Below are 16,135 nucleotides of genomic sequence, written 5' to 3'. Positions count from 1 at the left end.
TCCTTAAGTGAAAGAATAATGCATCATTCTTCTTTAAAAATAGACAAATTCTTCAGATTAAAGAGAAAAGGTTGCCGTAGAATGAAATGCAGATTTCTTTGTATACCCATAAGAGATTAAAATATGGAGCTGACTTGTTCTGACATTTCTTAGCCTTTTAAAGACCAGTCTAAAAATCCTAAAGTCCTTAGCATTTCTACTTTGGCAAAAGTCCACTAGCTGAACTTAAACTTGAACCCTATAATGACTTCAGATATCATAGAAATACAACGTTTGCAATATATGGGCCAGAATGTCTCTGCAAGTGGACACTGGGCACATTAACCACCACGCATTTTAAGTGCTGGTCCATAAAACTCGGCTTCATTTCCAGCCGCTCCAAGTCTTCTTCAGTATGTCAGATAGTGGTCAGAACAGAAATGCAAAATGGTAAGTGTGAAAGATGGCAGTGTATGTACTTGAAGTTTTAGCATGTCATACTGTGATGTCCTGGCTCATTCCACTATGGCACCAGGTATGTGCAGTACTCATACTGTTTCTCTTAGAGAAAACCCAGTTACAAGTGCAGGAAGAGATCAAGTGCCTTTTTTTTTTTTTTTTTTTTTAATTGCTGAACTCTGGCTTGGGAAACTTTTAAGAAGTTACATGTGTAAATCTTATTTAACCTTCCCAAAGCATGCTCAAATCAGTGGGAATTGTTGTCTTACTTCAGTGGATTCTGAGTCTCTCCATAAGTATTTGAAGATTAGTGTATAAAAGAGTTTTTTGATGTGTTGCTCCCCACAAACTTTTCCCTTCCTTTTTCTAAAATGAGAAATTGCTTACTTCAGGAGGAATGTGGAAATCAATACATTAATCCATTCACTTTTCCCTTTACCTTCTTTGCTTAATTGCTGCTAGTCATATTACAGTTTGGAAGTGATCTCAGTATTCTTCAACAGGAAAACTACCCTATGCCCCATTCCTTGAATGCTAGCATTGTCAGTCAGCTCAAGTAGTCTTTTTTCTTCCTTACTCCTTTTCCTCTCTTCACTTAATAGTGGCCCAAATTGAGCAGAGTATTTCCTCTCAGCCTTTTTTATTCTCAAGGGTAAACAAACCAGGAACTTGTCATCTGTCTCACTACAGATGTAGCCTATTAGCCTATCTAGGCTCTTTACTCTTCTCATCATCTTAGCTCTTCTCTTCAGCATGTGAATTTTTGAAGGAGATAACTAGATTACACTCATTATTTTGATGAAATCTTACTATATCAGCAAGGGGTATGCTTTTCTTTTTTAAACACATTACCAGAGAACCCTCCTGCTATCTCCCATGACAAAAGGAATCATAGCAGATTACATGTCTTTTTGTTGGCATAATTTGTTTTGTTTGCTAAACTCACAGAAGGTGTAGTAGCACGAGCCATCCCCTAATGGTACAGTTTACATTAGCAAGCCAGCTAAAGGTCTTAAGATTTTAGGAAAGCACATCTTTTCTATCTGATCTGAGCAAAAGTTATATCCTGAATCTCAGACACTTGAGGAAAAAGAAAAAAATTAAAAATCATTGTCTAGAGTAGAGAAAGTCCTGAGTAAGTTATTGGGCAGACAGAATCAGTGCTACCTCTCCTTATAAGCATCAAAACTAAGCGAATTACTTTCTAGAAGGGATTTTCCAGGAGCATCTGCAAGGTGCAGGGGCCACTTAAAAGAGATGATTGTACAAAATATAATAAAATAGAGATGTATGATTAAATGAGAGCAGGCTGGAGTCTAATGTTGAGATGAAATTCAGACCAGATATTTAAACTCAATATTTAAATACACTGTAAAACGAAGAGGAGGAGGGGGTCAGGAATAGTCCAGTGCTGAACTCAGAGCACTGGAAATGGGGGTGGAAGGCAGAAAGTAGATGCCTTTCTTTTCTGCTAGGTGGGAGATAGAGTTGGATTTTTTTAATAATTATTCTCACAGTTTTGTTTTATTACCATTAGTCCTAGAGAAGAAGGAAGAAAAATCCTTAGTAGTATTTTTTTTTTGTGCTTCAACCTTTGTTATAAAAATTATAAATGCAGATTTGGCAGTTATGTTAATTGAAATTGTCAGGAAAACTTTTAATATAAACCAAACCTGCTTTTTCAATATTGTTATCTCGCATGTCTTTTTTTCCACCATGCAGATTTATCCCACTTCTTTCTTTTAGGTCATCCAGGGATAAAAGAGAGGTTTTATGTGTCAAAATATATAGGACAGTTAGTTTTTTATTTATTGATTCTCTAGACTTCTTTCACATCTTGCAAAGAAAGAAAAAAATGCTTATGCTTCCATGGTTTCAGAGATTATCTGCTTCAGCGTTTCAGAACAACTGAAGGATAAAATGTTGTTATATGTGAAATTCAGAACCTGAATTTAAATTGAAGATTAGAACAATTAGTCCAGGTATAAAGGAGGGTTTAGCATTCTCAAATGATTGAAGTGTGATCTTTTCACACTGTTGTGTTTTTACATGGCTCATCTGAAAACAGCAAACAAAACAAAAGGAATTTCTCACTTTCCATGAGACAGGAGCAGCTGTGAAGGACACATACAGCAGAACTGGTCTTAGTAATAAACTTACTGAGACCTCACTTCCCCCTGCTCTCTACCTCTGCCCTGTTGTAGCCTGATTCCTCTCCCTCAGTGCTTCCTTTCATTCAGCCTGCTAAAAGATCTCCCTGCTTTACCTCCATGCTCCTAATTTTGTATATTTGACCTATTGGTGTAGGACATAGGAGAATTAATTTTGAAGCGATGTCAATGTTAAAGATGATATCCGAGCTATGGATTACCAATACTCCTCTAGGTTATGGGAAGCTGCTTTTCAGAAGAATCCAAACCAAGTACCTGCTTTGCCACTTCCACCTGTGTCATTTTAAAATAATATCACAGGTGTAGTGAAGGGCTTCATGAATCACTTGTTATTCCCACAGCCTACCCATTCCTCATTTTTATTGGCAGAACCATCCACCTGAAGAAGAAATCATGAAAGAAAGAGAACACTCAAAATGAATAAGAGAACATCATTAAAGAAAAACCAAAATGGGCACAAAATGAGATCTATGCATTTGTTTCAAAGTCCAACTGCACTCATAGAGACTAGGGAATAGTTATAGATTCCTATGCTAACATGGATTCCTATACTCATGGCAGAGAACAAAAGGAAACTCACTTCCCAGGCAACTCAGTCTTAACTAGTGTGCTAGTTAAGAACACACCTAATCATTGAAGCACACCATAAGATTGAGAAGTCTTTTCACTTTAAAGAAAATGACCATTCTTAACTTCCATTAGTTTATCCCTGATAAAAAATATGTGAATTATTAATAGACTTAAGCTGTCATACTCTCAGACTTCTGTAATGGCTCCTGTGTCAGAGGCTACACCCTTGATTTATCATTAGTCATAGCTAATAGTGGACTAATAACTTTGTGTCATAATAACCACACATCACTTTTGGTACCCATTAAGAAGATCTGAACTTCTGAGGAAAGAACTGCTGACTCAGTCCAGGTTTCTAGTGTTTGGGACTGGACATATTTTCTGTTTTCCTCTATTTACTCCATCAGCAATAGTAGCCTTGCAAAAAATTTCAAAACTTCTAGGCTGTCACATCTGCACTTTTTGGCAGCTCATGCCATGCAAAGGGCAAATGTTGTTACAGCAAGGTATGTAAGTAGAGTCTTACAGTTTTCTTCTACATTTGTATCACAAAAGCATCCAAAAGTTCAATATCTACCAGACCTTCTAGGCAAATGTAACCAATGACACACAATGGTGGGGAATCATTATTTTCTTTCAGGAATTCCTGTACTGCCTTCAACTGTCATCTAAGCCAGTATCTGGAACCAGCAAAGCAATCCTACAAATTAGTCCTACTTCATAAGTGATGTCAAGGGTTACCTGCCTTTTTAAAATACTTAGTACTTCAGCTGGAGCTCTGGGGGATTCTGCTATCCTCTGTGTAAATGTCTTAGAAGCAAGTCTTGATCTGTATTTGATAAGACTGGAGTTGAGTTTGGTCTCTTAAAATACCAACATGTATTCAAGACCAGCTGAAGTGGCCACATGAATATTGTCATTGCAGTAAGGGTTTGAGAAGGGCATTGAGATATCCAGTTTTAAGCCTTTGAGAGCTTTGCAAAAGAAGATTGTGGTGTTGATGGTGTTCCAGAAGTCAGAAGACAATTTAGGGAAGGCACCGTTATCACCCAAACTGACTCTCTTACTTCCAGGCAGACTTACTGAGTATTGTACCAGGTGTAACTTTGATTGTTCAAAGGATTATTATGAATTTAATTTATTGCTGAAAAGGTACAATGCTGAAAAAGACTGTAGATGGGAATATTAGATTGGTCTGCTGTCTCTTCCCTGCTGGAAGCAGAACTGAGTCTTACAGAATCTTGGTGCTTTACTAGCCAGTCTGTTTCTACTTGTTCCTCAAAGCTTTCTTCCCTATCAGTGAGCATTATCTGAGTTTTGCTTAGAACCTTTACAAGTCAGCATCTTTCTCCTTGCCCTCTTTGAACCAATCACAGAAATATGTTTATGGATAATAAACAATTCCAGTCTAAAATGAAGCACTCATCTTTATCAATTTAGCTTACCTAGGTAATCTTCATGATGAATTCCATTTGCAGTTCACTATCAACTGAAATTAGTTGTAATTAAAGGTTGTCAAATCTTTAATTTGAGCCCTTTAAAATTTCTTGCTGTCACTCTTTTCCTGTGATATATTATTTTTTCAGTGGGTCCAATCCAAAGACCACATAAACCAATAGGAGAATTTCTACCAACTTTAATGAGCTTTGAGTAAAGCCTCATATGCCATAGTATATGAGGGCATTTTATCTAAGTACATGTCATTAAAAGATTATTAAAGTTTTCACTATCTGAAAATGTAAAATGAGTTTGGTCTTGTACTGGTTGTCTTAGGTAATTGAGGATGTTTAGAAAAAGCCCAAACAACAACAAAAATCCCACTGATATTAGTTGCTGTGCTTACATTCCATTTCTGCTTGCGGTAGCAATACTGGACTAAAACTTGCTACAATATCTGCTTTTAATTAAAATCACAGCCATAAATGTATGAACCCCAGGGCACCTGAGCTGGGGGAGGTGCTGTGAGCAAGTTACGATCCCTTAGGACCATTGAATTCAATGTGAACCACAAATCACAAGATCAACTTAGAACACTGTGTCACTGGAGGAAAATGTTGCTAGTATTTGATATGGGATCGGTGCACTTTTTGCTATAAATTCACATCTTTCTGCGGTAATTTTCCCCTACCCTTCTGAGTCTTCTGCCACATTTCTTATCAGGTGACCAGAGTTCACCTAGGAGGGTTGAACTCACTGTCTCAGTCAAGCTTCTCAACATCAGCAGTTTTATCAGCTCCTGGTGACTCAGCATTCAGTAACACTACTGGGAAAGAAATGAATGCAATCCCTTCCATCAGATTAGAAATTCTGCTAACTATTAAGATTGGAGAAAAGTTGAGAAAATCCCTTTGAAATAATTTGCAGTATAGGTTTCTTTTTTTTCCTAAAGTTTTTTAACACTTCATATGCATTCATTGATAGAATAAAAGATCCATTCAGTCATGCATAAGACAACATCTAGAAAGAGTGCAACAGAATGTGCTTTTCCCATTTTGAACAACATGCTCACTACTGCTCATGCTTTTCTATCTCCATTTTAATCCTTGAAGTAGAATACTGTTCTGTGCTGTAAAAACAGTTCTGAACATGATGTGATTAACCTTAGGATCCCCCCATCCCCTCATCTCAAAGCCCCCTCGTACATGGCCTATGCTTTCTATTCATGTTAAATCATCTGATTTCCATATCATCCCGCTCAGCCTCACAAGCAGCTATTAGCATAACAGAGCTTTAGTGTGACATTGATTGAAGCCAGCGCTTGCTGAATGCAGTATCAAAGCATAATTTGCCAGAAATCAAATCTAATTTACTGTGTACTATTTAAATTTCTCAAAAAAAAAGAGAAGTTTCAATAGAAGGATACTAGGTCTGTAGTCTTAATTGTTCTTTTTTCATATTTTTGGCTAGTCCCCTGAAATCCAAGCAATATATTTCCTTTTAGAGCCATTGTCTTTGACTTTCAAATGTCAATTAAGCAAGTTTTTCCACTCTGTTTATTCCAATCCAGTTAATGTTACATCTGAAACAGTAAAGGGTAATAGTCTGATAGGCACAACACTCAGTTTGCTGCTTCATAACAGTTTTTTCAACAGATTCTTCTAATGACCTTAATGTTTAGCTTGAATTAAGCATTAAAGTACCACATAACTTTAACAGCTGAAGCATAGCAAGCCTGCTGTTATTTCTCTAACTGTACCTTTTCAGAATGTTTTAAAAATTCACCTAATTTGAGAGAAGCAATAATGGCTTGAATTAGGTTTTGTCCAGTATTCTACTGAAGCTGGGCTTTGAGCAAGTCATGGTGTCAGTTAACCTTTCTGCAAAACAGGAGTAATAATATTTATGTATCTTTATAAATAGCATCTATATATGAAGATAAAGAGCTGTCTTTTTGGGAAAACTGAAGAGCCCAAGTGCTTATTCTGTCAAAGAAGCCTTGCTGTCTCTGAGCAGGGTCTCTGGGAATAATGGCAGTCTTACTGCTTTGGTAGTTATACTTGACCAAGAATTACTCCTGTAATTATTAATTGTTACTTTCAGTTTTCAATTTGCATTATTCAACTAGAAATAGATAGGCAAAACTGATTATGGTGGAAACATTGTTTAAATGCTGTAAACAATGTCATTTTTGTCAGAAGTTGTCTATAAACAGAGCTAGAGCTGAATATGACAACAAACTGGAACAAAAAGGGGGGTTCCTTAATTATAGAACCCCATCTTTGAATAAATTTAAAAACTGCATACAGGGTTTTATTTATCCAAAATGATGCTTTTCATGTTCTTTAAAATTATGGTTTGGCTGAAGGAATTGGGTTTTGCTCTAATTAACATAGTGACCAATAAAAGTCAGGTCCTTGTGAGATCAAGAGATTATATTTAAATAAAAGCTCTGATTCATTTGTTTATTTTTATGGTGAATTTCTATAATTATGGCTGCAAAGAAAAGCTAGAAAGATATCCTTGCATAACTGTACATCACTGTTTACTGGAGTCTTTAGAAAGTCTAACCTAGTAGCTATGAGGCCACAGATCTTCTGTAGACCTAGTATGGTAAATGCTGGAGAGGACTTCATGTGTGACAGGGAAAGAACAGAGCAACAGAGTCAATCCATGTCATGTAGATTATGTGGACTGAGCTACAGCCTTAATTCCTGCTTCTTTTCCTTATCTTTTTTTGCAAAAGAAAGGATCTTTTTTCTGCTCTTAGGAACGTGAGAGATGTTCAAAGTTAGGGGTAGGTCAAAAACTAGAAACTAGGACATGTCTTCATTTATGCAGTTAAATGATTTGAAGAATAGGCTTATGGACATGCCATGCCTTCTTCCTTCTGTTGAGTTGTCTCAGAGTACTGTCTGCATAACATACTCCCAGTGCACCAAGCATGCCTACAAAGTGATCTTAGGCATAGATCATGCTTAGGTATGATCTATGAGATGGTCTCCTGACACCAGGTTTTTAACATCACTTAGAAAGATTATGGTCTTGAGGCCACCCATAACACAGCATAGACATAGGACTCATGAATAGTTCCTGTCAAATGCAGATATAACACCTGAAGAGATGAGAGGTTTTCTGCTCTCTGCTCTGCCTGAGGTTGCTATTGATTCTGTATTAATATCCTGGACAATGAACTTCTATGGCTGAGCAGCAATCTCTGAAATACTTCAGTGACCTTTATTAAGTCAGAACTGTAGAGATACCTTAGGGTAGATACCTTAGTGTAAGGTATGTCTATAGGAATGGAAGTTTCTAAGCTTAAGGGTCTTTCTCTCTTTCCTTTCCCATATGATTGAATGAACAAACACATACACTGGTTACCACATTACTGTTTTACGACACCTGTACGGATTGTATACAGATATGCTAGGTAACACGGGTGGGTGAAAAACAAGTAACTTGCTGCAGTCCAGCACTTTAGGAATAGTACACCATGAGTTCAGATCCTAGAGTATGTGTAGCAACACCTATGCTCTTACAGGAACCCCAAAACATATAAACAGGCAGCAGCAAGGCACCTACCCCTTCATCCCTGCCCTTTCAGAAGACTGACATCTGCTGAGGCCTGGGGAAGAGGTGGACACCTCTCTCTCCAGAGACACCAAAACCTGTGTTTAGGTCTGTGAGGCAGACGGACGACTCCTTGTGTTGTTCTTACCCTCTGCCTTCTAAACTGATGGTGATTCATGTTTATTAAGTGCTTTACAGTTCTTGTTTTAAGAGTGCGTTATACCAGTGCTGTTCAACTGGTGTTCTTTAGACTCCTGCTGATCTGTAAAGCCTTGGGAAGTACCTTATGAGATAACTGCAAAGTGTGTTTCAAAAAAAGCAGATCTGCATACATTTCTATGCAGTTAGCAGATTTGCGTCTGTGCTGTCAGCAGGTGTAATCGGAAGCTGGGTCTTGATTGCTCTTCGTGCCTAATTAAATAGTTTGTAATTATAATGGTGAAAATATGGTTTTCTAAAACACTTAAATTCTGTTTACCTAAAAGCTTAGTGTTCCTAAACCATCTCTCTCCACAACCACCAAACCAATAGTTGAATAGAAGAAAATGAATGTTGGTTTTTCTTTCACTATTTTGTCCCCTTCTTTAGCCTGCCCCAAAAGTTAGATAGTCTTTTGATGAGAATATTTGGAGATACTGCTTACATTTTTAAGATATGCCAGCTAGTATAAATCCAGTTCCAGTGAATTGCAGTGTTGAACCAAGACTAGAGGGTTTTCATGTCCTGCATAAGATAGTAATTTGCTTTGTCACATCATGCTCAACATAGTTGCTGATGTCAAATTTTTTCTCTCAAATCCTTCAACACTCCTTCTTCCCCACTTTCCTTCTGCACATTTACACCTTTTCTCTCCCTTCTTATTCTCACCAAGCACTGACTTTCTATTCTCCATCAGTACCCCCAGGCAAGTCAAACTACACAACTCCTTTAGAAATTGTTCACTTCTGACTGTGTTTCCTGATCCCCTATGTCTGAACACTGTTAATGCCATCTACTTGAAAACATATCCAGTCCTGGTTCTTCTTTCTAGTTTTAACTTCACTTTCTCTTTTTTTCCTTTCCTTGTCTCTTCCTGATCTCCTGGAATACCTATTCCTTCTTACTCACCGCTCACTGCTGCCCACTAACTCTTCAACTCTTGCTTCTGTCTTGTCTTTACACAATCTGGATCTCCCAAGTTTGTGTTGTTTTAGCAATCGTTCTTTTTTACAGCAAGTCCTCCTTCCCACTCCATTCTTGACCACACTACCCCTAAGAGAAGGGAGGGAGTTCTTGAACTTCTGGCCTTCTGCTGTCATCCAGACCTTCCTCTCCTTTCTCAAGCATTTTTAAAAGTCTAGAGGGGCAGACTGAAAAACGCAGTCTGTATATCCTAATTCATATCTCGTAATACACTATAGCTCCAGCACAACAAACTCTGTGAAATGTAGAGAGCATAAGAGTGCTGATATCTGCCCAATCGAAAGGTAGAATACATCCAGAGCCGGCATTGTACACACCTGACTGCTGCTCCTTAAGCATTTATTGTCATCAGAATTTACTCTAGCATGTATGGTTTCTTTCCTTTTTTTTTTTTTTTTTTTTTTTTTAACTGGGGATGTCACATACTGATATTGCTGCTCTTTGTGTTGCTGTTGTTTTTGTTTATATATTAGTTCTGTCTATACTAATTAATGTTTCTGGTGTTATGTCCTCTGGCATAAAAAAAAATCTCCATAATGTTGTCTCTTTCCTTCAATATTCCTTATCTCCCCCTTGCAAAATATCCTGAATTTATACATGGTTTTTCTTACATTGTAGCTCCCCCACAGTTTGTGGTGAGACCACGAGACCAGATTGTAGCCCAGGGTCGAACAGTGACTTTTCCTTGTGAAACTAAAGGAAATCCCCAGCCAGCTGTTTTCTGGCAAAAAGAAGGAAGCCAGGTAAGTTATAAGCACCCTATAAGTCTTTCAAGACTTTCTAAATAGATATATTGTTAAATTTTTAAGAAAATTATTTATACTACCTTTCACAGATTCTTTCAATCTTTCACAGGAATTTATTTTTTAAACTATCACTATTCTCTACTGACATTTTTGTTGCTGTTTTTAAAAAATATTAATATTGTGAAGAACTCAAAGGCCATTTAAGTTGTGCTAGGTGCTGTGTAAACATATCGAAAGCCAACAGTATATATCTTAAAGACTTTTAAGTCTGAAGCCCCCAACAAACAGGTGGGTGAGAGGAACATAAGTAGATATAAAAGATATGACTCAGTTTTTAACTAATCAGTCAGTAATTACAGTTCACAACCTGTCTAGACATGATCAAGCAGATATATATCTAGCAAGCTGATTTGCATTGGAATATTCTTATAGGGCATACAGATATAGGTTTTGAACATGCAGATGCTTTCTTCAGTAAAATTGTCTCAGGAAATTTCCAAATCTGGTTTTGGAAATATTTCCCTGATTCTTACTGTCATTTTTTGAAAGCGAAATTTCTGAAGTAACAGTCAGTGTTGCCATCAGCCAATACTAACTTCTATAGTTTAATATTTGAATGTCATGCCATGACATTTTTTTTACTGCTGTTACTATACTGGCATGATGTTACAGCAGAAGTCAGGCCTTCTCACTTTCAACGTGCAGTTCATGTTAGTATGTTAAATTTAAACACTGTAAACTATGTTCTGTATTCTCTTTTGCACCTGAGAAGAGATTAAAAGGGACAAATGGGTGCCCAAGGACAGTGCCTTCTGCAGCTCCCTCATGAAGCCTGTCATGGCTGTCTGTCTGTCTATATTATGTACCCTTCTCCATTGGCTAGATTAGTCTTTTCAGAGCCCTGTGCTACTTTTTCCCATACAGCGATATGTGAGTTAACTCAAGTATCTTACACTGTGCTGTGCAGTGCAGGTGTGCATTTTGTCTAATCTGGAGGCATTGTGTATACCAGCTCAGTTAAAACGTGAGGTAAGAACTGAACCACAGATCTCCAGCTCTGCCCCACCTGCTTCTCCTTCACCTTCTCACAAGGTCAGATAACTGGTCCAGAATGACAGGACCAAGGCTGACAGCATTTTGTGCTCTGTTGCATTTGTGGCTTACAAAGATACAATACTATTACTTTATGAGTGTAAACTTGTGTGACTATAAGCTTAGTCTTCAGTGTGTTTCTCTCAGTGTATTGTTTGGAGAACTTCAGATCTAGCCTCCTGGAGTCACATCCTGGAAAAGCACAGTATTGTGAGTCAAAAAGTGTTCCAAGGGGAAAGTAGAATAGCATATTGAAATTAAAGTAGGAAGTACTGATGTGCTAACAAACATTTCAAACCCCTTCCTTGTAGTGCATTTTAATAACATGGTAATGTTTATGTAAAGTGAGCTTATAGTGTCACACTTGAATCTAATAAAGTGGACATCCATCATGCTGTAATAAAGAGAAGAGCTTCTAATTAAAGTAGGACATCATTTGCAGGATTAAAGTCATTTAGCGTAATTGAAAAGTGTTAATACTCTATTTTATCCTCCTCCATTGGTATCACTTCAAGGGTAAAAACATTTTAAGGTGAAAATGCATCTTGTGTCTTTAATTGAATGTTATTACCTACTGATTGTACCATGTTGAAGCTGTTTAAATACAAACCTGGAAAATTAATTACCGTATTGAGAACCAGATCCCTGAGGGTTAGAATGGTCTTTTTTGGCAAATAAATGCAACATAAAAATTGATACCTACATGGTTTATAATCAAACCTTGAAACATAGCTCAGTGTGATTCACTACACCTTCACGTTAATCTTAATTGAGCATCAGTCAAGTAACACAGGATAGTGTTACCATCTGAGTATACAATTTTCCAGATTTTGCACTTAGGTGCCATAGAATAGGTGAGTTTCCACATACTGTATTTTATCCTACAAATCTGGACGACAGTATTTTGGCCAAATTACATTACTTCACCTTTGCATGCCTGGCTGTAAGTTGTTGCTTGGCTTTACAATGCTTGCTTCTGCTTTTACTGGAGGAACTGTTTGCATCACCACTGTTAGTGTTCAGAGCAATGTTATGTAGTCATGTTAGCCCACTCTAGTAATTGTAGGGCATTTTTCAATGTGAATCCATTACTCAGTCCTGTGTTTCTGAGCACAAGTAGCTGGAAGGGAGAGGAACTCTTCCCTCCTGAGTCATTTTTTGTGCCAGCTTGTGCATAAACAGCTGGTCCTTTGTACTCGGTAGCCTTTTCCCCAGAGCCTAACAGCCACCCGCCAATGAAATCACCAGGGCAGGGCATGTGTAACCTTTAGACTCTCTGGATTATATTCTTCCTTGAGATAAATTCAGTGGTATTATATCAGGGATGACTCTGGTCCCCCTGTTTGCAACCCAGCATGCCACTGTTGTGCCCAGATGAGCAGCCCAACAGCTAATTAAAACCAGTGAAATTGTAAAAACATTTTAAAAGGGGTTGTACTGTAATTTAGGACAAGTTATAATTCATAGTTATCTGGTCTTTGAAGGGAGGAATGATGAGACTGATGAACTCTTCCTGATGTGTGGAATATCCACTGGGATGTGGTACCTCTCCAGAACAGACAAGCCCATGCTGAAGATAAAAAGAAGGGTAGCCTCCCCTTTCTAATGCAATGATAAAGAGGATTCTGGATATTTTTCCTCTTAAGAATTAGGAGCTTGATCCTTGAACTGTCTTTTATGTTGTGTTGCTTTTTACACTTTGCATAATGAGTGATAAATAGAGTCAAGCTCCACCATACCAAAATTCTCTGCTTTCTCATAAAATTTAGTGGAGTTTTCATAATACCTTCATTCGGTAGGTATCTGTGCCAGGCAGAGGTTATTCTGAAAGTTTCAAGGCAATTCGGAAAACAGGGCAATCTTCTGAGACCCACTTAGCCCTGTAGCCTGAAATTGTTTCAGAATTACCACACTTTTTTTCTTATTGGATCTGACATGTTTACTGGGTGCATATTGATTTTTGAAGAAAAATTTGCTGTGAAAAATTTCTTGAAGATTGACATTGAAAGGGGGTAAGGGGAAAGACTCACCCTAGGGTGACAAGTAGCCTAGTAGGTTAATACAATTATAAGTATACTTGGAGTGTTGGATCTTATTTAAGACATATCTCTCTCCTTTTGTCACCAAAACTAGAGAGATAAAGGTGTGAGTTTCACTTCAAAGCACAACTTTTTAAAATCCAAGTTTGTTGCTTGTCAGTTCCAAATCATTTTTTGTAAACCATTATGGTCTACTGCAGAAAAAGCAGATCTGCAGAAAATTCATTTAATACCCTACTCTATACTTCTAGATTTTCTTTCTAGCCCATATAGACAAGCTTAAAAGTTAGTAAGGAATTGTCACTGGAAAGCACGGCAGAGCTATACAGAACTGCAGTAATAACTGAAAGCTTATCACAGCATGGTAACAGCGTTTTGGGATATTCCTGATACAAACAACTGTATTTTTCATAGAGTTGACATAAAAGCCAGACCCTATTTTCCTGGAATTACTGTTTAATTATTGTTTAATCTGTTTCCCTTTCTGTCTTATTGGGCCATGCTGCTGACCTTTCTGTTCACATTGCCTCCCTTTTCCTGTTCTTTTTTATTCACATCAAGAGCTGTGCCAGATGGTATAACTTTTTCCTTGAAAACACAGCCCTCACCACTAAAACCTTTTCAGTCTTTTTCTGTATTATTGATTCATTCAGTCCTTCATCATATGCAATGGCTACTACATCCGTTCCAGTTATTCTTATTGACATCTCTCTTTTCTCCAATCCAGCCCAAAGGCAAAAGCTAATCTCCCTGTTTTGTGCTAACTGATGTCTTATCCTACATGAAATTATTTTTTCTCTCTGATGATTTCCACATCAGATTTATACCCTTTCTCTTCACCCTTAAGGCTCCATGCTGCTTTTCTCCTTTGGTATATCTCTGTTTTAATTTCCTTTTACTTCTCCTTTAAGCTCTCATGCTCTGCCAGCTTCTCTTACTTTATGACCTGTTTGTATCTTCCTCCCAGCTTTCCTTCTGTGCCACGCTCTTTCTCCTTTGCCCAGAACATATTCACAGCCAAACAATAGTGCTATGCTCCCTCAAGTCTCGAGGATTCGATTCTTTCTGCTAGTTTTCTAATGTCTACTGTAGTATTGTGTCCTCCTGGTTTGATAGCCAGCTAAGATTATTATTACAATTACATTCAGAGTCGAGATGAATGTGTCACAAATACAAATCACTCAAGTGTGATTGTTGGAAAATTTCTCTTCGCCTATACTCCCAGTCAGAGCACACCACTGTGTGCTGACAAAGGGCTGTTTCTAATTTAAACTGCAAGTTGCCCAAGGCAGGGAAAGCTAGCTCTATGTGTTCATAAAGTCATAACCACACTTACTTTTTCTTCTAGTTTATATATAGTACTTTTAAAGAAAAATCGTCTCTCTAGCTGAAGGAAAAGTGGTGCTTTTGTGCTTTGAATTGATGTGAGATACATTGTCTTTGCAGAATCTACTCTTCCCAAACCAGCCTCTCCAACCCAACAGCAGGTATTCAGTGTCACCAACCGGAGATCTCACCATTACCAACATTCAGCGGTCTGATGCAGGCTACTACATTTGTCAAGCACTGACAGTTGCTGGAAGCATTTTAGCAAAGGCTCAGCTGGAGGTTACTGATGGTGAGCTATAGAAATTCCTATTGTTTTTTCCTGTCAAAAGTATTTTTAAAACAGTGTAAATAAAAGCATATGGGATCACATAATTCATACAAGTAGTTGGACAAGTTTCTACAAAAAATACAATAAAAAAGGGTCTCTGTGCAATTCTCTATGGTATCAAAAAGGCATGAACGTCTAGGTTGCCTTTTGCTTGCTTTCTAGAGGTTCCTTAACAATGCAAACAATGGGCAAGCCAGCTTAGAGTAGGCTTGGTTAGAAAGTAAGCTGCTTGGTTCACTAGAGCTAAGATAGGACTGCAAAAAAGCGTTGTGAAGAATTAAAAGGTTTGTGATTAAAGCAGAAAAATGAGGCTCAGTTCCCACCAATCTTCAGTATTACCTTAGACAGCTAGTTTGGGGATGTGTTCTCAGCTCAATTAAATCAACACAGTTGCCTTGAACTTACTGGAGTACTGTTAGTTTAGAACAGCTACAACGTGTAGCCCGTTAGTCCCTCTGTGAATAAGGCACCTATCTCAGAGGTATGTTCTAAGAATTTCTCAGTATGATTAGGTGTGAAAAGAGCCATGCAAATACATAGGTAGAGGACAGGTTTCAGGAAGGGAAAAGATGATCTGTCTTGATGCTTTGCATTTCTAAATTTTGGGTTTGAAATTTATCTTGCCTTGAAACTCCATCTACAAACATGAGTCATTTTCATATGTCAGGAATCCTGTTGATATCCCTCTTCATCCCACTGTGGATAGAAGGCAGTTTGCATCCTTTAATGTTAGTGAAGAAAACAACAGAATTCCTCTTATACTAGGAGACTGTGGCATTCCCCAGCATCATTATTCCTTATCTTAACTGACTCATTAAATATCTCCTGACAGACTTTGATGAATTTTTGCCATTAAAACTGTTGTTATATGCAGAGGTCTACTTTTACTGTTCCCTTAGAGACCTGCCTGCACCATGAAAGTTTGAAAAGATGTCTGATTCTGAATAATCTGGCTTTTCACAAGAGCATATTCATCACAAGTGACAGGTAGAGAGGTTCAGGCTCATGTTATAGAGGTTTGAGCATTAATTTGATGCCTTTTCTTTGTTTTCCAAAAGCTGTCTATATTTTTATGACAAGGGGAAATAATTTCTGCCTTATTGTTGCATCTTTACAAGCACATTGCTCTTCTGTAGTTTCTGGAGACTAAAGGCTAACTTTTGCTCTGCAATCTCTTTAAGTCCTTTCTCTCATGGTCTATGACAAAACGATACATTTTCATTCAATTCAAAT

At 37.7% G+C, this 16,135-nt stretch overlaps 1 protein-coding gene across 9 annotated transcripts in view; it reads left to right on the top strand.

The window, feature by feature from the left end:
- Positions 1 to 16,135, top strand: part of ROBO2 (roundabout guidance receptor 2) — a 474,011-nt gene that overhangs the window by 353,142 nt on the left and 104,734 nt on the right. For all 9 annotated transcript variants that reach the window (XM_074857947.1, XM_074857925.1, XM_074857932.1 and 6 more), the window contains exons 8-9: positions 9,987 to 10,111; positions 14,692 to 14,863. In XM_074857947.1, the coding sequence (XP_074714048.1) occupies positions 9,987 to 10,111; positions 14,692 to 14,863 (297 nt within the window). The remainder of the gene's footprint in view (positions 1 to 9,986; positions 10,112 to 14,691; positions 14,864 to 16,135) is intronic.

The sequence above is a fragment of the Strix uralensis genome, chromosome 2 (genome assembly GCF_047716275.1).
Source record: "Strix uralensis isolate ZFMK-TIS-50842 chromosome 2, bStrUra1, whole genome shotgun sequence".
NCBI lineage: Eukaryota > Metazoa > Chordata > Aves > Strigiformes > Strigidae > Strix > Strix uralensis.
The sequence above is the reverse complement of the archived record's forward strand: the minus strand, read 5'-3'. Positions and strand labels throughout refer to the sequence as shown.